Below are 21,396 nucleotides of genomic sequence, written 5' to 3'. Positions count from 1 at the left end.
CACATTGGAAGTATTCTTTGGCCCTGCCAGAAGTCCTACAAAGATGTGGGGGTAATTTAATTGAATTTCTAAAATGTGTGTGGCTAGGAAGGTTTAATTAAATTTAATATGGTGACTCAAAGATTATCTTTGGAAGAGAAGATTGCTCAGAGGGTTCACCACACCCTAAGCGCTGTCTTTTCTACAACTCACCACCACCACCAGTCTCACCCTTTTTGGAGAAGGGATTTTTCCTTCCTCAGTTTCCCCTCCCCAGATATCTGTCTCTTCGCTGCCCAATTCTGCTCCCCCACTTCTGCAACCCACAAATCTTCCTTACCTCCAGCATCCCTGGCTCCCTGGTCCGTCTTCACACACATACAGCCCCCTCCCCCACCGCTCCACCCCACCCCCGCCCCAGTCGCCTCCGCCGCGCTCGCTCACGCATGGTGTAAACTTTTGACCCTCCAACTTTGCGACCCCTCCGGCAATAACACTGGCCTCACCACCCAGGGTCTCATTCTGCTATGCCGGCCGGCCGCAGAAACCCCAGGGCAAAACGCTCTCCTTACCCCTCCCCCTTTCGCCAATGTCCCCACTCCCCCAGGGCCTTAGACCTGGGCAAGATGAGTCTTTTGACTATTAAATAACTCCTTGGAAAAAGACGCGGAACCCACTTCACGCATTTTCAACGGTCTCTTCTATTGGGATGCCTGGAAGGGCTTTTGACCACTCACCCTTCTTCATTTTTGACCCCCAAGTGGGGCAGAGGTTGCTGGAGGAAGAGACCTATGGTGAGCAGTAGAATGGGCTGACCTGGAGAAGGGCATTTTTGGGGTGAAGGGTGGAAAGAGCTTGGAGCAGGGGCTCCTCGGGAGCAGAGGGGGCCACTGTGCTCACAGGGCTGGAGGGAGAGCTCAGTGTCCCAACAATGCGGGGCCCAGTGCCACCTTGCGCGGCCGTTCGCTGGCGCCTCGGAGGCCCCAGCCCGGCTGTGAACTTGGTCTAAGGCGGACTCTACTGGCAGCTCCGGGATGTTACAGCCTCTGCCTCTAGTCCAGAGCAGCGGCCGTGAGGACAACCCGCGCGCTTTCGGTTTCCCTTCTGCCCAAATATCGCCTCCCAGACCACCACCTCTCACTGGGAAGGATTTCCTTTCTCCTTCCTTAGGATCCTTTGGGATTCAGAAAACAGAAAAGAAAACGAATTAGAGATGCACGCACCTAAGGACAAACCTGCAGAAGCCCCGAAATAGGGTATCCTCCATGATGCCTCCAAATCCCCCAAGAGGCGACGCCCCACACAGGTTGGCACTTTCCCTCCACTTCTCCCCTAAGTGTGTCTTTCCCAACTGGCCTGGGTCATCTTTTGGTACGGCAAAATGGTCTGGGGCCTGCGAGGTACCTTTCCTCCCTGGATGCATTCAGCCCTACCCCACTGGGCTCCGAGGTCAGGGATCGCTGTGACCAAAACCAGCCTCTGTGGTCCGAAGCCGCAAGGCTCAGCCCGGATCCACTCGGGGAGAGGCAGGCCAGAGGGCGGCCTTGCAGCCTGGGAACCGTTTCCAGGGAGCAGAAGCTAAAGGATACTGCAGAGAGTGCATTTTTCTCTCCAAGAGGAACTTTAGGGGGAGAAGAGACAAGAGAGGAGACGCCTAAATCACCGAGAAAAGGAAAAAGGAGGGAAGAGAAACGTTAAAACTTGGGGAAAAGGTGCTTTTTGGGATCCGACAGGTTTCCGAATTGCCGGAAGTCCAATCCTCTCCAGGCTCCCAAATTTCCCCTCTTCCTCTTGGAGCCTGCAATCAGTAAATTCGACAAAAGAAAGAACGAAAGATCCGCCTAAACCTGCCGGCGTGCCCCCACCCCAGGTCTGCAGCGGTGGAGGTGCTGCGGCGGTGTGGCCGGCGGCGCGTAATGTATGCTGCAGCGGCTCGGAGCCCCACGTAGGCCGGCGTTGCTGCCCCCGTCTGCTGACCTCTGCATGATCCCGGACTCTATGAATTATTGATGAGATATGAGCGTTGATTTCCCCTTTCAGGATGCAAACTCCATTATATTGTTAAAATGGCGATTTAATCGTTGAGAATAGCTTTGGTGTGGGTTTTTTCCCCCAACTCATTTGCGCCTCCTTCCTTTTCATTTAACTCTCTTAATTAAATCCTTTAACAGATTTTAATCACTTTTTGGAAGGAGGGGTAGGAGAAAGGAGAAGGCCATAAGACCATCACTACCAACAACAAGGGGACGCTAAAGCAAAATAAAACAAACCAAAGTCAAAAACTATCATAAGCCTCTACCTTTGAGAAGTTGAAAGGAAGGTGAAGAGAGGGAGGTTAACCCCTCTAGAAAGGATGCTCGTTAACCTCTGCTGGAGACAGACCTTTAGAGGGCTGGGGAAACCCACCAGAGACAAGGAAGAGTGGGGTGGGGCCTGCAGGAACGACCTGAGGGGTATTTAATCCACTCCTGCCCCGCCCCCACAACCATCACTACCATGAGACTTGTGTGTGAAGTTGACTGTAGAGACTAAGTCATTCTTGCCCTCGCTGAGAACTCCAGGGGCCTCAAGCCTGGGGAGGGCCACAGGATTCATGTGGAGAGGGTCCTCCAATCTCAACCTCAGAGTCACTTAGGGAGAAATATCCAGTCTGCTTCAGGAACCCCCATTTCTCCCTTCCCCTCCCCAAACAGCTCGGTTTCCAGGCGGTGTTAATTAATATGGATGTGTAACCACGCTGCAGCAATCGATAAATCTCACTGTGGGCAGATCTCAGCCTCAAAATCCGATTACTCTGAGAAACTCCAAAAATGGGGAGGGTTATCAGTATCCCCTCCCTTAAAAGAGAGGAGCTCATTCTTACTAGCCCTGTCTTCCAAGATTGACCAGGTTGGTCCCCCAAGCTGAGAAGTCCATGCTGGGGAGACTAGTCCTGGGAAGGGACTGAGTTTGGGGGGTTGTGCTGAGCTTCTGTCTTCTCCATTGCTCTGAATCCTTGGTATGCAAATCCCAGGGATAAAGGAACCAGTCAAGGAAAGGAGCTTCCTCTTGGATATTCCCATTCTGCTCACCAGCCCTCAGAGAATAACTTCTCACAGCCAGGGAAGGGTTAAGTGTCCCTGCCACAGTTATGGAGAGGAAGCCGATGAAATATGGGCAATTGGAACTCCAGGCCCGGCTGGCTTTCCTGTTTACACTTCTTTATACTTCCTCCCACCCATTGGCCTCAGAGAAACAAAACAAATAACCAAATAAAACAAAACAAAAAAAAATCCAAATTGAATTGTCCACTGAGTGGTGGCCAGGCTGGCCTCAAAGGGAAAAGAGAAACTGCAGCCTTAATCTCCAGCTGTCACCTCCTGGGGCCTGCCCCAGGTTGAAGATTTGGCCAGAGGGTATCGGCCTGGCTTGTAGCTCAAGAGGCTGAAGCCCGGACTGGCAGAGAGAAAAAGCGGGTGGGAGAGGAGGGAGAGCAAAGCTCTGGAGAGAGTAGAGCTGCTTTCTTAGAGGGAGATAGCCTGAGGAGGGCAGGAGGAGATGACAGAGGTCTGGGGCAGAGGAGAGAGTTCTTGGCACCAGAAATCCCTTCACACTTCTCATTGCCTCCCCCAACTTGTCCTGGTTGGGGTTCAGACCAGACTGGGGTTCAGCTTAGGGAGCCTGAAGTGGAGAATAGGAAAGCCCAGCCTAGGCATCTTCTCCAGGACCCGCTTAGAGCTGGAGGAGACCCTTCAAGGGTTTGGTCACTGAGGTGGAACTGGCACCCCAAGTTGCTCTTTGCCATCCTGCAAAATCCAGCCAGATATACTTAGTAGATGTCAGAGCCTGCAGAACTGACATGAGAGGGGGCGAAGAAACAATTTTTCAGCAGCAGGCCTTGCTATCTGGGGTTTTAGCTTCCAGGAGGGCTTTAAGAAAGGGAAGTATATTAGAGTGAAGCCAGGGGCACAGTAGGAATGGGGTTCCCCTGGAGACCCAGGTCAGACTCTCCCTTGCGGAACTCTTTCTCTGCATGTCTGTCAACTCCGCTGCCTTGTACAGTGGAAGACTGTGGAAGCTGTGCCTCTGGCACTTCTTTATATTTTCAATGGTTCTGGGGATCCTTTGGGAGTCGACCTGTGTCTCCTTTCTAAGGGATACAAATGCCCTCATCATTCTTGGGATGATGTTTCTTCAAACCAGGGTGACTCTGCTTTTAAAGCCTGTTAAGGATCTCCTGTAAGTCAGGCTTGGGCAGTGGATAGAGAGCTCAGGGAATAGAGAGTGGCTTCAGGAGAAAGAGGAGAGGGGGAGAATTCCAATGTCCCTTAATGGGAAAAAGGGAGTCTTATGACCCCATCCTTGTCCCAAAGATCAGAAGCCCCTCGAGGTGCCACATATCCAATCCCAGAAACTACCTATGGCAGTTGGTGAGGTGAATCAAGGGATGGCAGGCTGGTGAAAGCAGGAGTGACAGGGTAGTTAGCCCCATAGGTCTTAAATTGGAGGGGGATCAATTTGGTGGGGAAGAGGCCTCTGACTTTTAGAAGGGTGACTTTTCCCTAGAAAATAACAGAACCCCTGGGGATCAAATCCTGAAGTCTCTCTGGTTTATGGTGCCACAAAACAAAGGGGCCTTTGAGGGTGTGCCCGTAAGAGAAGAGGGAAAAAGAGCACCTTTCCTATTTTCTCTTCCAGCTCCTGAATCTATTTCCTCCTGACAGTTGAGGGATTTGTATTCTTGAGCTAATTTTATTTATGGAGGGCATGCCAGAGTTCTACTTAAACACCTAACACCTCTAGGCAAGAGAAGAAGCTCTTCCCTTCCCCCACTCCTGGTTCAGGAATTAGGTTTTGAACTGGGGGGATTGCCCACTCTGTCCGCTCCCTAGTCTGACTTCAGGATCCTACTTTGAGCCAAGGAGAAAGATTAGCTTGAGACCAACAGGCTGAAGGTGGAAGCAAAAGCAGCGCTGTGCTCCCCATCCCAGAGAAGCCTGATGAAGCCAAAGATAACTGGAGGGACCCCTTTTTATGGGCTTCAAAGATCTGAAAGCCAGAGAGCACCCCAGAGCAAGGCAGCCCACAGCAGCCACCTACCCGGTGCTTTTTCTCAGCTCACATGTATCTGGATAAAAGTGCCCAGAGGTGCACCCCCCTACACTTCTGACAAATGAATGTCATAAAGTTTCTTTACTGAGGGTGGGGAAATAGCTGTCTGAAGATATCCAGCAGTGAAGTGGCCCCCCACAACGGCCCCTTCTTTCAGCAATACACACCCCTCTTTCTTGGTCCCTAAATTTCCACTGGCACTGAGGGAGCATGAATCCCCCACACAAACCCTTTTCCCCACAAAGTCAGACACTCCTGCTAGTAAAAATCAGGCACCCCCGACCCATGAGGCCTTATGAAACTGAAAGCACTCATTTCAGGCACACAGTCCCTTAGAACTGGGTGCATAAAACAGGCTAAATTTCCCCCACATCACCCCACAGCCCCAGCTGGAAACAAGTTTTCTTCCCCCAGTCCCAAGTCCCAGAATTGCAAGGGGTAAAAGCGAAAGCTGAAAGCGACTTACTGTGGGAATGCTGGCCTGGGCCGCTGCTGCCTTCTGGGCTGGTCCGGCTGCTCCAGGCTGGAAGAGTGCTCACCTACTTCTGCCCCCTTCCCCATCACAGCGAGCAGTTAAAGTGTCACTTAACATTCTGGAGAATGTGAAATATACTGCGCGGTGTCAACTCCCCAAAACCATAAAACTAACTTTATGGACCTCACGTGACTTTCTCGAGCCAGTGAGGGGTATCTGTCTGACTTCTCGGCGATTTTTACGATCTAACTTCGAGATAAAACCCCTATCCATTTGACATCTAAATGTCATAGCGACTTTTGGGATAGTTTGCTATCGACAAAGGGGGACAAAGTCAAGGGGTGAAGGGAAAGGAGGGCCAAGTAGAGCCTCCACGACCCTCGGCTGCCTCCTCACCAGCTCCCCCTCCCCCCAAGTCCAGTAAGAAGTTGGGCCAAGCTGGAAGGGATTGACCGGGTAAGTGTCCAGACTTGACTCTTGCGATCAGGGTGGAGGCTGACTTGGATGGAGGTGGACTGGGCCCTGGCCCTGGGCCAGGCTGAAGTGGGAACCAGGGGTCTTTCTGAAAGGACTCTAACTCCTAATCAAGAGGGAAGATCAGTTGGACCCTTGGAGAGAAGGAGCCCTTGATAAGGGTAGGGAAGGCTGAGGATGAGAGAAATCCTTTGAAATCCAACTGATTTTTTTTTTTTTTTTTTTGCTTTAGTTGGTGGCAGAGCTGAATTGGGACTTGGAGTAGGAGACAGGGGGCTGGGCAGGCCTCTACCACTCCCAAAAGGCTAGGAGCCTCCTGCTGAGGACTTAGGCCCAAATTACTTTCCCAGAAGAGTTTTCCAGAGGCTTCCTTGACCAGCTAATGGAAGACCAGGATGGAGTCTAGTTCAGCCTTTCCCCTGCCCCAGCCCCACATGGGGTTTCTGGGCCTTGGAGTTCCCCAGGCACAAAGGTCTGTTCTCTAGCCCAGGTACTGTTGACCAAGCCAGGGACTTACATGGCTGAGAAGAGCTGTTGGGGAGCAGCCTACTTTTTCTTCCCTGCACCCCAGATCTATTGAGAATGGTGCAGGGTGTGCCTGGGATGGAAGAGGCAGACCCCTCGGAGAAAAGACAAGTGGAAGGGCAATGGAGTGGGGGAAACATTTATTTGACTTCCAGGAAAGCTACAAACAAATACCAAAAGCGAATCACTGAGACAGGCCCCGCAAAGACAGATTTCACACGTAGCACAGCATCCACTCGCTCACTACAAATGGTCTTGGAAGCAAAATGGGTAAGGGAGAGATGGGTCTGACCCAGACTATCCCCATATTTACAAGCTTTGGGCCCTCTAGCCAGACCCATAGATTCACAGAGAAATACACAAGACATTTTGCACTGAGGATCATTTTTGTTTCCGTATACTCCCAGACCAGGCCTTGCGGGGCCTACTCAGGCAGCAGGAACTTAAATCTCACTATCTTCTTTCTTTCTTCTCAATATCATCCCTTTGGTCCTCCCTAGCCCCTTCCCACCCTAGGACCAAGCCCCTAGGAGACTTGGGCCTGGGGAGTGGAGAGAGAGGAGGAGGAGGATGAAAAGAGACTCCATCTCCGAGGCCAGCTCAGCTTGGCCCCACTGCGGCACTACCCCACCTCAACTGCTGCCCCTTACAGAAGTTTCCAGCTGAAACTCAAAATACAGCGATCATCTTTTTATAAATAAGTTAGAACACAGATGGGGAGGGGAGAGTTCACATTAAACATGCGAATTTCTTTTTTTTTTTTTTTTTTTTTTCCTGGGGGAAGGACTGCAATCACAGACACAAACATTCAGAAACGCTGGCGGATTTGGGGCAAGCAGAAGGGAGTTGGGAGCATGGAAGGAAAATAATAATTATTATTATTAACAATAATAACAAGATAACCAGTCCAGGAGAGAGGGCGCCACAGGAAGACCTAAGACCAAACGAAATATCGTAACACAAGGCCGGGGCGAGGCAGGCTTGTGGGAACCGGTCCCCAGCGGGCGGCGGCAGCGCGGGGAGGATTGGAGGGGCCAGGGCTGGGGGTGGCATGGGCTCTTGGGCCGCTGGGCTCCTCTGGGCGGGCTCAGGGCTGGAAGGCGCTGCCGGCTGTAGCCAGGCTCATACTTTTCAGTTTGTTGTCCTTCTTCCACTTCATGCGCCGGTTCTGGAACCAGATCTTGATCTGGCGCTCGGACAGGCAGAGTGCGTGGGCGATCTCGATGCGCCGTCGCCGGGTCAGGTAGCGGTTGAAGTGGAACTCCTTTTCCAGCTCCAGGGTCTGGTAGCGGGTATACGCGGTCCGGGCCCTTTTCCCGTCCGGCCCGGTCATATCTGGAGCAGACAGAGGAAAGCCGCAAGGCAACGTTATTCCGGTTAAGGGAGGGGGCACTGGGTGGGAGGGGGCGGGGGAGCAGGACCCAGGCGTCCGGGCACCCAGCTCACCACAGCTCCAATCTTCTCTACTCCAGATGCCCACATTCAAGCTCGATTTCTGCACCCCTTTCTCCTGCATCCCCCACTTCTGCCGGCAGCTAGTGCGCCCGGCTTTGTCTTTTGCTCGCTCCTAGTGCCTCACCCTTGGCTGGGCTCAGGCGGCCGCTCGCCCCGGGAGGGAGGAGAGCGGTTGCACTTTTGCCCTGGAAAGCTCCTTTTACTGCTCACCCCTTCTTTGCTAGCGGTAGTCTCAAAATTTCAGGGGTAAGCAGGACCCTTCCCCACATTACGTGAACCCCATCCTTTATTCTAAAGCTGGTACAGCTGCGCTAATAAAAACCTAAGCCGAAGCTGAAACAAATTATTAAAAATACCCCCCTCTAACAGAGAGACCCTGTTTGGCTCTGTCTACCAAGCTATGAGGCCCCTCTTAGAGACTTCTCCCCCTTGGAAAAATGAATCTATATTTAGGGTAAAGCCAAGCTCTCCTTGTTCCCCCCATCCCACCCCAAAACGCAGAGAAGGAAAGCTGAGAATACAAAAAAGAGAGAGAATTACCATGGCTGATGTGAAGCTTCCTCATCCAGGGGAATATCTGCGGAGTCTGCCCCTCGGGCGCGGCTGTGGAGGTGGCCATGGGCTCTGGCTGCGCCCGAGCTAGGCTGGGGCTGCTTAGCTGGCTCGCCGCTTCCTCAGGCTCCGAGGACGCACTGGCCTCGTCTATTTCGGTGAAATTGGCGCTGGAACTGGCTGGGGTCGCCTGGTCGGAGGGGGACGAAGCAGAGGGCTTGGCGCCGTGGCTGTCGCCGTTGGTGCAGGGCAGGGACTCGGGCGAGGACAGGGAGCAGCTCGAAGCCGCTTGCCTGAAGCGGGGCTCCTGGGCGGGCGCGGGGAAGGCGCGCGAGCTCTCGCCCACCGCCCCAAAGTGGCTGGAGGAGGCCGAGGAGCGGTTGACGCTGAGGTCCATCCCATTGTAATTGTAGCCGTAAGAGCCGGTGTGCATGGCAGCGGGATCCCTGTAAGAGCCGCTCAGAGAGCTGCCACTGCCATAATTTAGCAACTGATAGTCCGGGCCATTTGGATAACGCCCCGAGAAGGAGTTTACAAAGTACGAGCTCATTTGGGTGATTTTGGAGGGCTTGATTTGTGGATCGTGGTCGTTATAACCCTGTGCTTCACGATTTATGATGTATTAATGAATTATAGCGATGCACTGTACTTCGTTTTGCTATGTATGCGGCCAAATATGGGGGGGGTTGGAAGGGGGGTGGGGGGGCGTTAGGGAATCACGTGCTTTTGTTGACCAGTCGTAAATTCTCGCTGATGACCTCAAGAGGTAATTCATGCTCTATGGTTACAAATAATGACGATCCGAGAATCGTTAGGGCCGATTCAATGCGAGCCTCCGAGAGAGGGGGAAAAAGGAGAAGGGGGAGAAACAGGGAGAAGGTTGGCGTTGGCCTCTGAGCAGAGCGCGCCACCTCCCGGCGATCGATGGGAGCGCGAGCGGGAGACCGCCATGGCGGCAGCGGCTGCCTTCCTGCCGGCTCCCTGCAGCCGCCGGGAGAGAAAGAAACCCGGCCAAGGCTCAGCTACAGGGTTGAGCCTTTTCGAGCAGGGGTTGGGCTTTTTACCCACTTTCTTGTGGGTGGGGTTAGCCCCTCTATTTGGTTCCTTCTCCCTACATCATCATTGTCGTTATTATTTTAACTTTGGATGAGAAGATCAAAGATTGAGTTGCTTTTCCCTTTCTCGGGCTTTGCAAGTCTCCGAGTTGGAGGCGGAAATGGGGGAAGGGTTGGAAGTTGTGTGTGAAAAACAATTATTGCAACGGGTTTTCCCCGGGAGCTTAGCCCTGCCTGCATGCTGGTGGGGCTGCTGTTGCCGGTCCCCAGCGCCCAGGCCGAGCCGGCAGGACTGGGCGGGAGGCTTGAAAGACAAGCAGGAGAAGCGCTCACTTCTCCTGGGCCACTTGGAAGTTCGAAATCCCCTTCCTGACCTCCTTGGTGGTCCTTAACCCAGGCGTGGGAAGTGACAGAGCAGGACAGGGACCCCAGAAGCCGAACACAGCTGGGGCTAAGTGGCCTAGTTGCCGAAAAGACCGCAGCGGCCACCGCGTCTGCTGCTTGGGTTTGAGTAGTAACATGTGTCTGAGAGTTTGTAAAGCGGAGCCCCTTCCCCTCGTCCTACACTATTGCATTCGGAGGCCCCACTCCAGGCCCCTCACTCGCAGCTGGGCAGTTTGAGAATTTGCCTGGTGTCAGCCGCCTTCCCGGAAAAGGGGTTCCAAGGACCCGCATGCTTTGCTGAGCACCCTGGGCGGCCAGAGACCGCCCGCAGCTGGTACCCTATTAGAAGGGGATTATTTTCTTTAAAAATAATAAAGGAAGCCAGAGGGCGGAGGAATAAAGGAAAACAGTGGTCGCAACTTGCCCTCTGGGTGCCGGTGCAAGCAGAGAGAGAATGGGCCATTCCCGGTTGAGAGGATGACACTAAATGCCCCATCACCTGGCCTCCTGCCCTGGGGTCTCCAAGGAGCAAGGGAAAGTTGTGCCCTTCGGCCTGTGCCTGGCTGGTGGCTTTACATTCCCCTGCTTGAGGCTGATCTCCTACTTGAGGCTGACCTCCTATTTGAGGTGGGAAGGGGCACCTGGAGCCTTCAGCTACAGGGCGAGAGATACCCAGTGGCCCCGTTTTTTAGTCTCCGGAGCCACAGGCCAGGAGCGGAGGGCCTTGCAAGGCTGGCGAAAAAACCTGGCCATGTGGACGGGCCAAAGGCCAGGGGTCTCTGCGAAGGTGAGCACAGAAAAGTGCTGCAGAGGCCCCCAGACTCGATGGCTCCGTCTCCGCAAGAGAGCTTTAGGGGCCTCAGTGGCTCCCTTAGTGCTGTGGACACAGGAGGAGAGGCTAGAGAATGAGAGGGAAACAGCCCCTCTCCATCCCCCAAGTCTGCACGGGGAGAGGCGGCTGTGAGCCTCAGCACCAGGGAAACGCAGCGCTGGGGCCTAGGCAGGACTGATCGCTCCAGCCTTTATCTCAGCTGTAACTTCCCAGTCGAACAGGGCTCGCTTCAGCGGGCCAGGGCTCTCGCTTTTGCTGAAGAATTCTGGCTCAAGACAGATGGAGAGGCTGGGGGTTGAGGGGAGAGTGAAAAACGGCAGGGGAGGATCGGAGGTGACCCAGCGTCGAGTTTTCACATCTTTATTATTGTTATTATTATTATTATCATCATCATCGAAGTATTTCACGTCCCGAGCTAAGACAAGACTACAAACACAACACATAGAAAATTAATAAAATAGAACTTTGTTTTCTTCTGAGGCTCCTCTTCTTACTTCTAGGTAGTATGTGCTCCTTCCAGTGGCTTTGGGGAGGGGGTGGGAGAGACGACAGGTCTGGGATCAGGGAGTCTTCAAGGCCTCCGCTGAGGGGACAGCGAATCTACCATTGAACCGTGCATGGGGGACATGGACGAAATGAGACGCGACAGGGACAAGAGCATTTTGCTCTGCTTCCAGGAAACATCAAGTGAGTCCGCTCCTCAGTTCTCACCAGGAAGCCTGATCAGGCTGAGGCGAGTTCCTCGGGAAGGAAGGGCGCGCGGGGTGCTGGGTGGGCTCGAGTAGTGAGGCCTCAGAGCACCCACCGGGAGCTGTGCGGGCGGGGGCGTCCAGGAGAGAGCTGGGCCTCGCCTGTCGTGCGCTGGAGAGCAGGTCTCCTGGCTCCCCCACCCGAGAGCCTTCCTTCCCGGGTCTCTCCGACCCCCTCGGCTCCCCACAGGCCTTTCCCCTCGCGTCCTCCCTCCCTTTCCAGCACCTTCACTCGGCCGGTTTTTCTTCCTCCTCCTCGGCACTGAGCTGAGACGCGCTGAGCAGTTTGCTCTCCTTTTTCCACTTCATGCGTCGGTTCTGGAACCATATCTTGATCTGCCGCTCAGTCAGGCACAGGGCGTGCGCGATCTCGATGCGCCGCCGCCGCGTCAGGTAGCGATTGTAGTGAAACTCCTTCTCCAGCTCCAGCGTCTGGTAACGCGTGTATGTCTGGCGGCCTCGCCGGCCACTGGGCCCAAAGGAGGAACCTGTTACGCAGAGTGGAGATGCTGAGGCCTGGGGTCACCGGGCCCAGGGCCCCCTCCCCTAGTCGACCCTCGAACACAGACTCCAGCCAGTACAGGGATACCCTCCACTCTGCCGGTTCCCTTCCCCCCTTTCGCACTCCTCCAGCGCCCCCTCCAGATTCCCTCCTGGTCTCCTAGGCCTGTGCCGTCAGTCTAGATGGGGGAGGGGAGGAGCAGTTTGAACTCCCACCTGAGCCTGGGGGGAGGGGCTGGTCAGGTGTGTCTCTTCCTAGTTGCATCTTGTCTTTCCCTCGCTTTCCATCCATCTTTCTCCCCAACCCCCATTCCGCCAACCCAGTGATAAATCCAGGCCCTTAATCCGTAATGACGTAGATCGATCTATAGTCCACATTAACGGCTCCTCACTTTCGAGTCCGGCTAATGGACATCAGTTGGGACTTAAGGCCAACAAATAATCCAACCTGAGACCCCGCGCCTGTTTCTTCCTCTCTCGCTCCGCCTGCTCCCTCTCTCTTCCTTCCCCTTATTCCTCCTCCCTCCTCTGATTACCACTCCTTTCCTGGTGCCTCATCTTGCCCCAGCCCCCCACCCTCAGGGAAACACAGTCCCAGTCAGACTCAACTCTTCCTCTTCAGCGTCACCTCCTACCCCCTTGCATGACGCACTCCGTTTTTAATGGAGCCGTCTTTGGTTGGGGAACCCTACCAGGGCTGGGAGACGGGGGCTGGGGGCGCAAAGTAAAGCCAAGCCCGTGATTGCGGGCCCCTGCTCCCTTTCCTGTCCTGGAACCCCGGCTCTGGCCAGGGGCCCCAGGAGAGCACACTCGCTCCTCATTACTCCCAGTGCGGCTGAGACTTTGCAAACTTTGTAACTCCTGCCTAATAGGAGACACAGCGAGAGATCCCGGGCAGGCACCCAATCTTCTTCTATCTTCTAACTGAGATGCCCACCCAGCACCCTGTGGGAGATTGGGGCAGGGGGCGCTCACTAGTTCTGTGTCCCGGGGTGGGGGCCCAGGGGAGTCAGGGCTACGGCGACGGGAAGTCTCACTCACTGTTGCACGAATTCATCCGCTGCATCCACGGATAGACCGGAGTGGAGCACTTCTGCTCTTCTGTCTCGCCGAACACGCTCTTGTCCTGCGCGCAGTCCGACTTCCGCGGCTCGGGGTGGAACGGGGGCGGCTCTTCGGCGCCCGAGAGTGCGCAGGCCGACTCCTTCTCGCGGTAGAAGGCCGGCGCCGGCCCGTAGTCGCAGGGCGCCGCTCGGCCGTAGCCACCGCCCGCCGGCGGGTAATAGGAGGAAGTGGCAAAGCCCTTGTCCTGGCCCGGCCCTGGCCCATAGGGCGCGGGGTAATGCCTCAGCGGGTCCGCATAGCCCGACGAGTAGAGCGGTAGCTGGCCCAGGAAGGACTCCTGCCCGCTGGCCAGAGTGACGGGGAAGGTGGAGTTCACGAAATAGGAACTCATTGGGAGGGGAGGCGCGCGCGGCCGCTGCTGCTCCGCCGGGTTTATGATTTGTTGTGTTTTATAGTCCGAGCGCCGCGCCTATTAGTAGTATATCCGAGATTGGGTTTTAGCTGAGGGGGGATGGCGAGGTGCCAGTGAGGGCCAGAAGGAAATACAACCATCTGATCCAACACTGACCAATGGCAGAGGCAGGAATTGTCAAATAGCACCCAGGAGGAGCGCAGCCCGCACGAGGGACCCGCGCACAAACCTATCAACCTTTTTTTTCCTCCTTCTCCTTCGCCTTTCTCTCTCTCTCTCCCCAACAACACAGCGCGTCCTGTTCCACCTACGTAGGATCTGTGAAACAGGCTCTGTGCCTTTGAGGGAGGAGGGAGCGTTTAGATTGAGACCACCCCACTCCTGGGTGATTAAATAAATATATCTCTCCCCCACCCCACGCAGGATTGGAAAAAGTTAATTGTGTTTTCAGAAAAGTTAACCCCTGCGTTGCTTGGGCCCCTTCTCTCCAGGGAGGGGTGGGTACATGTCTCCGAATCTCCTTGAGAGAGAACTAAAGAAGAAGATTTGTTTCCAGGGTTTTGTGTCGGTAGAAGGTGAGAAGAGTTCTCCGCTAAGACAAGCAAAGAAGAAACACCCTCCTCCCCAGGTTTTGAACATCGTTCTTCCTGTTTATCAGATCTGATCTCTCTCCTCCAAGCCTCGGGTTATTGTTCCTGCTTCTCCACAACCCTTCTGTTCTGAGGGGGCAGGCCAGATCCCACTGCCTAAAAGACCCAGAAGAGGAGGAGCTGGCAGGAGGGACTGAGCCCAAGCTTCCCCTTCTGGCTCTGTGGCTAGACTAGGAGCTTCTTGGAAGGTGGCGATGGGGGCGGCTACCCAAAACATTCTGCCTGGTTCTTGTATGCAGCTTCTCACTCTTGGCAGGGGAAGGGGCACTGGGGAAAGCGACTAACTCTCTCCTCACTTGGCGATATGGAGTGAAGGAGTGAGGGGTATCCCTCAGCCTAGGCGGCTTTATTTGTCTGATCTCTATCCTGCCTGCAACCCTCACACCGGTACCCTCTGCAATCCCAAAAGACTTAAGAATAGCCTGGGCTATAGGATTTTCAGGAATCAAGTATGTCCCTATAAATCTGGGCACAAGGAAGAAATCATTCTTCTTCCAGTTGTGGGCTTCAAACCCTCCTGATAGTTGAGGCAGTCAGAGACCACTGGGAAGAAAGGCACCCTCACTCTTCTTCCAAGTCTCTGTAGAAGCTGCCAGTTCTTTTTGAAATTAATTTTTTCCCAAGACTTGGTTTTTGCTTTAGTTTGATAGGGAGAGAAGGGCATTTGCGTTCTCTTGGGGACTCAGCAGGCAGCTTCCAGCCATCAGCCAGCATTCCCTCTCCCTTCTGTCTGTGTCTCAGCATCGCTACAATTCCCTCCCACACCCCATGTTCATATCATCAGCTTTGCTGCCTTACAAATTTGGGTGTGTGAGAGAATGCATATCTCTGGCTCTTTCATCCAAGGAAAATGAGCATTGAGCCCAGACTGGGAGACAGGGCCACAGAGCATTTCCAACATTCTAATATGCATACACAGGCCACATAGTGAAGGGTGACAACCTTCACACCTGGGGACAAGAAGGGGCCAGGGCATGGAACAAAGTCAGATGTCAGGCCAGGCTGACCCTCCTCTGCCTTGTCCTTCCTTTGAGCTCCTTTTTCTGGCCAAGTTCTCCACACTGAAGATGGAACAAGACACTAGGGAAGGTGGTAGAGGACTGAGCTTAGATGACCAAGGGTGGGAACTTATTTGGTTGCAACATGGTCTCCAAGGCTCTCTGAACTCAGGGCAACTTCTAGGCTGTACCTTAATGGCAAAATGGCCATCCCTGGATGTCCCTCCAATCTCTTCCTAACCTGACTCTATGGGAGTTTTTGATAAGCATTTAAGAAAACAAATTTAAACCCCCTGATCATGAAGAAGGATAAATATTCCAAACCTAGCTACGGTTGGGCTCGCTTCTAGAGAGGACTAGGGGCCATTTGAACAGGGGGGGAAAAAGTGGGAGAGAGGGCTTGCATGCACCTCCCTCCCTGCTGCTGAGGCTGAGCCCTGGGCCTCAGCCTTCCGTGCCTCCTCCCGGCCCAACAATGTCCCCATCCTAGCACTAAATAGTGTGATTTTCTCAGTGGAGTCTGAACAAAATAAGATCTGGTGAGGAAGGGAGCATTTCCCTGTGTCAGAAGCGGAAAATAATTGCCCTATCTTTAGAATCACAGCCCCCAAATTTACCTCACCTCTGCAGGTTGCTTGTCTGGAGATGGAGCCACTACGGGCAGGGCCTGGGCGCCTGGAGTCGGGCATGAAAGGAAATAGCGCCTCATCGCTCTTATCTAAGCCCAGAGGTATTTATGAGCGTTTATTCGTCTGATCCGTTTGTTTGGGAAAAAGAGCAGGCGAGCAGGGCGGGCCAGAGACCGACTCCTTTCTGGAGCCAGATCCCTACGAATCTGTCTGTGGTTCGGTCCACCGCCCTCTGTCTGTCTCCATGGGGGAATATGTAAATACACAGCGGGCTCAGCCATCCGCCAGTCTGGGGTGTCTCTCCCTGCCTCAACGAGGAAGTGTGTGTTCAGAGAGATGGATAGAAGTGTGTACCAATTCTTGAGTACATAACAGAGGGATTGCACAGATACCCCACAGGCAGGATTTATAATTGTAATTTTCTATGCTGTGAGTCTGCAGTCCTGTGGGCAAGCTAACACATTCCAGCTCCCAGGAAAATGTTTCCTAAGTTGTGTTCAGTTCAAGAGAAAAACTCTTGATAGGTAACCTCAGGAGGGATATTTGCCTCTATGTGTGTGTGTGTGTGTGTGTGTGTGTGTGTGTGTGTGTGGTGTGTGGGGGGTGCTGAGACATTGTCCAGGCTTCTGATTTCCTCTAAGCTATAAGGCCCTCTCCCTCAGCTCTTTGGGGGTGATGAGCACCTTCCCCCACTACTCCCAACTTTGGCTGGGGTGGGGTGGAATGAAAATAATTCAACTCAATTCTCACCCTGGACTCTGTTTCTCTGGGTTTGGGGAACATAAATAAATGTTCCCAGGGGTACTGAGTGATCACTCCCATAGGTTGAGGAAGGCTCTTTAGATGAGACACTTTGCCCTAAAATTGGTCCGTCCAAATCAAAGTACAAAGACTTCATTTTCATTATGCAAACGAGCGGCATCCTCTTTGATCTTCAGGGGGAGTGAGCAGTAGCGCTGAGCCCATTCTCCCGGTTTCCTACCCGCACCCAGGGCGCAACCTAAAGGCCCTGAAGTGTTTCAGTACCATGTACCAGCTTGACTTCTCTACATGTCTTTTGGATTGTCCAAAAGTAAAACAATCTCCGAGGGGCCAAGGACCTTCTAGGGCTGGCTCCGCGGGGGCCTCCTATAGAGCACCTCGCTGAGCCGGGCCATATAGCCACCAGAAAGTCACTCTCGCTGCAGAAAAGCTGAAAAGAGCTGCTCCAGAGGCGCCAAAAGCGGGTGGGGGCCGCAGCCACAGTGTTTGTCCCCAGCACCACCAGGCACCTTAACCTCATCAGCTCCTCTAGCCCTGGGCCAGACTCTGAGAACACCTTGATCTGACTGGCACCGCAGGCAATTTCCTGGAACCCCACCCCCACCCAGGAATGGGACCACAGCACCTTTAAAGGAACTGCCAGAGCTTCCTCCTACGGCTTGAAAGCCCAAGCTAATCAGTAACCCGTGAGACAGGGGCCAATATTCAAACGCTGCAGCAGAGGCGCATAGCCTAGCCCTGGCCAGCCCCTCTTGGGAAGGTGGTCGAGTTAAGCTGGTGTGAAGGGTCCAACAGGAACAGAAATTACGACGATGTGGTTCCTTAATGATTTGGCCCCAGTCCACTACCAAATTTTTCCCAAATCATATTTAGGTCGGCTTCGCTTGAAAAGATCGAGAATGGGGGAGGGGATTGACACTCACTTGCAGACATCAACAGTTTCCAGAAAACTCCGTTCAATTCCTTCACCACGAACCCACCAACCAAGGAACTGGCAAGACCCTCCAGCCAACCAGGAGAACACAGACCCGGTTTGTCTTTTGACAACCGAGTGGAACTGCCGAGGCCGGCGCCTGCCCTGCGGGTCCCCTCCCTTGGCAGAGAAGAAAACCAAATAAACCTTGAACAGCCTTGGCTTCGGGTGTCTCAAGCTGCCTCATCCTCTCCCGCGCCTTGGTGGGGTGGGGGTGGGGTGGGGATGGCGGTGGGGGTCTTGTCCCTCATCCCTCTACTCTTTGATTCAGGGCCCCTGCCCGCTGGAAGCAGAATTAGACATTCTAAAATATGCCCTAGAGGAAGCCGCTTCCCCTGCCAGCCGCCAGGTTTGGGGCTGGGATGGGCGGAGACTGGAGGAGTGGGAAATTGGGGATGATGGGTGGAGGAGAGACTTCTCTAACCCACACCGGGGAACCAAGATCCAGCTGAGAGCGTCGGCGTGGGCCCGAAATCCCCCGAATCCCGTGGACCCTGCGCGACCGGGTCTCCAGGCGTTGGGGGCACCGCTGGACAGTGTCGCGGGGCTTGCGGCGCCTAAGCCGCTTGTCTCCGAACGGACGGTAGATGGCAGCAAACCGCATAATTTGGGTCACAGCGCACTGTCTAAGGGAGGATTTATAACCCTCCAAGACTACAGGAGAAAAAGACCTTTAGTATGGGTGGGTTTGGGAAATTTTTCCCTTGAGAATAGGCCCCGAGTGCCGTGGGTGCTGGCGGAGAACTCTCGCTACGAAGCCCAGCGGTCCCTCCGGGCTCTCAGGCTGGGCCTGAACCTAGGGCATCTACCTGGGGCCACAGAGCTGCCTCTTTCGTGCCACAAGTGGCCGCGTCGTCCCTCTCCTAGCTTAGGACTGGGATAATAAATATATCCCCACTTCCAAAACGCCCCAGACCCTATAACTCCGGGGCAACCAGAGGCCCGAGGCTGAAAGCCCTGCATCTGGTCTTAAGAAAGAGAAAAGCAATTACATGTTCATGCACACCTAACTAAAAATCACAATCTCTCCTGCCCTGCACAGCCAATATCATTTATCTCTTGGCTGGAAGCTTCCCCAGAAACTCCCTTACCTCATTTTAAAGTACTTGCCTCAAGGCTGGCACCTACTTCCACCCCACCAGCCACTTTAGGAATCTCTGTCTCCTGCCCAATGGGTCTCTGCCCTCCCCACCCTCTAGAAGGCCTGACTGAGGGATAAAATTGGACACCCGAGGGACGGGACTGTCTGAGCTCAGTGCCAGTTAGCTTTTCAGTTTAGACGCCGCTAGGTCCCATAATCGGATTTTCTTTTTATTTTCTTCTTTCATTTCTTTCTTTTTTATTTTTATTTACAAGCCTAAAACAAAAATGCACTTAACGGCTTCTTCACAATCACCACGTCTGGACCCAGGAAAGTTTGAAATGTTATCATATCAGACATACACATGGCAATTTTTTCCTCCATCAAAATCCACACGTCCCATACCAATACAACGCAAGTAATAGAATCAATATCGTGCAGAAACCAACAGCTGTAACCTACCGCATTAAAACCACAAAACTGTCTCCCTGCAGAGCGAGGCTCCCTCCTGCGGGAGTGGCGAGATACTTGGGCATTCTCAGGCAGGCTTCCTGGTGGGTGTGTGTGGGGGGGGTCTCTCTCATTTTTGGTGTCTCCACCCACAGCCCTTTAATTTCAAAAATGTCTCCGAAGGGAGATAGTGAACATTTCTCTGTGAATTGTCTTTTCTGTGTTTCTCTAGCCGTTTCCTCTCCCTCGCCGGCCTCGGCGGAGATTCCAGGCCCTATAGAGACCAGGACGTCCCTTAACGCCACCGCCCCACATGCCAATGCTTCTGGGAACCCAGCGATATCCGCACCAGGCAAGATAACTGCGCGGAGGCAATAGCCAGAGGCTGGGACAAGGGAGGGATGGCAGGAGGGGGAGGGGGCAAGCCCACGGGGGCCATAACCACTGGCTTCTTTAGGTGCCACTGAAGTCCAGATACCCCCCCCCCCATCCTCTCTTTCGCTGCCCCCTTGCTTGAGTCTCTCCTCCAAGCTTAAGAAGGCGACTTAGAGCTGATCTCCTGGCCCTCTTTTGATTCCTCTTCCCGCTTTTCCTGCCTTGGCTCCCCCTCCAGGAAGCAGCCACCCCTCTCTCCACCACCGAATTTCCTGGGAAGCTTTTCCCTGCAGCGCCCAGAGATGGGGTTCAGCCCCGTCTTGGAGCGGGGGAGGAGGGAGAAAAACCCAAGCCCCACCCCCCCACACACAAAAGCGATGCAAAAGAACAAGAAAATTGTAGAATCTCCCTTACCTTTGCAGACCTTGGGATTTTTTTTCCCCTCCGGATTGAAAGGAATGGGTAGGGAGGAAAGGAGTATTCAGTTTCTTCTTCAGCTTCCAGATAATATTGTCCCAACGTGAGAGCCGTTGCTTCCCCTTCTCTGACTTGGGAGAGAGGGTGTTTCATTTTTCTGACATTTGCATAGAAAACGGAGTAAGTTCTGGCTTTGAAAAATAGTATCGGGCTGCGGTCCTGGGCAGATTGTCCATTTACCTTCCATGGTGACTAAAATCCCAGATCAGTGAGAAAATTAACTTAGGAATCAAAATTATTTTTGGTTCTCTCTTTGTGTAATTCCCACCCCTCCTTCTCTCCCTCTCCCTCTTGCGCGCTCTCTCTCTCTTTTCTCCTCACCCCCCTCTCTCGTCCTCTCTCTCTTTTGCTGTATCGAGCTGATACTGAAGTATAAAAATATCAAGAGGCTGGAGCCCTGAAGGACGACAGTGCTCCGACCTAGGTGTGGTGTCCAAAAGAATGCTGCATTATAACCACCAGGGAAATGATAAAAAGTTCATGTTCACGATCGCCCGGCCACATGACCGGCGCCGGCCAATCGCTGGATTCAACCACTCATAAACTTCTATCACAAAGTTGTAAATTTTCATAAAACAACAAGGAATTTATTGCATTTCTTCATGGCTGCTCCACCAGCAACCCTTTTCTCGGTCGCCATCTTCTTTTCTTCTCCTTCTCTCTTTTTGGGGAAACCCCAATCTGAGAAGGGGTGAGATTTGGGGGGGGCAGGGAATCAGAGTGGAGAAGCCATAACCGTACAGCTGGGAAGGGGGTTCTTTTCAGAACCTCCCTATTTTCCACAGAAGCTCTGCTCGCTCTTCGAGTAAAAGTCTACCCCAAATCCTCTGCATAGGGACTGTTCTGAGACAATTTTGGGGTGAGGCAGGAGCAGGAGCCGGTGCCTAGAGTAGACACCTTCATAAGGGCAAAATGAAAGCTTCAGTGTCCCCTTTCCCCCTCTGAACTGGCCCCCTCGTTGCTAGCCCTGTAGATGGCAGGACCCCCACCTGTGAGGTTTGCGGCATTGCAGGCATGGGGGCCTTAAATCCCCTAGGGCTTAGTGTTTGCCCCAGAAGGAGAAGTGGCCTGGATGGGGGCCAAGGCAGATAGTCAGATTCTCGCCTCCGCAACCCAGAAACTGGGGGAGGGTAAACCCGGATCCTGGCTTCTCCCGCCCAAATGCAGCCAAGTCCAGCTTCCCTTTGACAGCCCATGCGCTCTCCAGGGTGTTACGTGGTCATTAATGGGGGAAACCGCAGGTTTAGAAGCATTTTACACACAAATTCAAATTAAACAGATTATCCTAAAACCAACTCCCCTCCCTTTTTCTGTCCAAAGTCTGTTTAAATTTAAACAATCCAGGGTTTATAATCGAATAAATGCTAAAAATCATTTCAGCGGGTCTGGCTGCATAGACACCATCCTCTAAGTTTTGGTCCTGCAATCAGCGGGTGTTTGGAAGCAAAAAAC

At 53.5% G+C, this 21,396-nt stretch overlaps 3 protein-coding genes and 1 long non-coding RNA gene across 9 annotated transcripts in view; 1 reads left to right on the top strand and 3 right to left on the bottom strand.

Annotated features, from left to right (window-relative positions):
- The window catches only part of HOXB3 (homeobox B3), a 41,455-nt gene extending 35,771 nt beyond the window's left edge, over window positions 1–5,684 (bottom strand). Inside the window, exon 1 of one of the 3 annotated variants that reach the window (XM_025361822.1) lies at window positions 5,537–5,684. Coding sequence is in view for 2 of the 3 variants with exons in the window: in XM_025361821.1 (XP_025217606.1) it covers window positions 5,537–5,631 (95 nt within the window). In the remaining variant the exon portion in view is untranslated. The remainder of the gene's footprint in view (window positions 1–5,536) is intronic. The other 2 variants (XM_025361821.1, XM_025361820.1) reach the window with 2 other exon arrangements.
- Window positions 5,685–5,777: 93 nt separating this feature from the next.
- On the top strand, window positions 5,778–17,728 carry LOC112609279. Of its 3 annotated transcripts, none has more exons than XR_003116181.1 (3): window positions 5,778–6,001; window positions 15,828–15,927; window positions 17,462–17,728. It is a non-coding gene; the product is annotated as an uncharacterized LOC112609279 (long non-coding RNA). The 3 variants fall into 3 exon arrangements; XR_003116180.1 differs by lacking the exon at window positions 5,778–6,001 and adding an exon at window positions 7,715–7,787; XR_003116179.1 differs by lacking the exon at window positions 5,778–6,001 and adding an exon at window positions 11,344–11,509.
- On the bottom strand, window positions 6,668–9,397 carry HOXB5 (homeobox B5). Its single transcript, XM_025361828.1, has 2 exons — window positions 8,540–9,397; window positions 6,668–7,879 (listed from the first exon to the last, which is right to left on the bottom strand). The coding sequence occupies exons 1-2, from the start codon at window positions 9,099–9,101 to the stop codon at window positions 7,632–7,634; spliced, it is 810 nt and encodes a 269-aa protein (XP_025217613.1). The 5' UTR covers window positions 9,102–9,397; the 3' UTR covers window positions 6,668–7,631.
- HOXB6 (homeobox B6) lies at window positions 11,153–20,396 on the bottom strand. Of its 2 annotated transcripts, XM_025361827.1 has the most exons (4): window positions 20,266–20,370; window positions 19,882–20,015; window positions 13,114–13,606; window positions 11,153–12,059 (listed from the first exon to the last, which is right to left on the bottom strand). In XM_025361827.1, exons 3-4 carry the CDS (start codon window positions 13,526–13,528, stop codon window positions 11,800–11,802), a joined length of 675 nt encoding a protein of 224 aa, XP_025217612.1. In that variant the 5' UTR covers window positions 13,529–13,606; window positions 19,882–20,015; window positions 20,266–20,370; the 3' UTR covers window positions 11,153–11,799. The 2 variants fall into 2 exon arrangements, with proteins under 2 accessions (XP_025217612.1, XP_025217611.1); XM_025361826.1 differs by having other exon boundaries at window positions 13,114–13,638; window positions 19,882–20,396.
- Window positions 20,397–21,396: the final 1,000 nt, after the last annotated feature.

Source organism: Theropithecus gelada, chromosome 16 (genome assembly GCF_003255815.1).
Source record: "Theropithecus gelada isolate Dixy chromosome 16, Tgel_1.0, whole genome shotgun sequence".
In the NCBI taxonomy this organism is placed as follows: Eukaryota; Metazoa; Chordata; class Mammalia; order Primates; family Cercopithecidae; genus Theropithecus; species Theropithecus gelada.
This window is presented reverse-complemented; position numbering and strand designations above follow the sequence as displayed.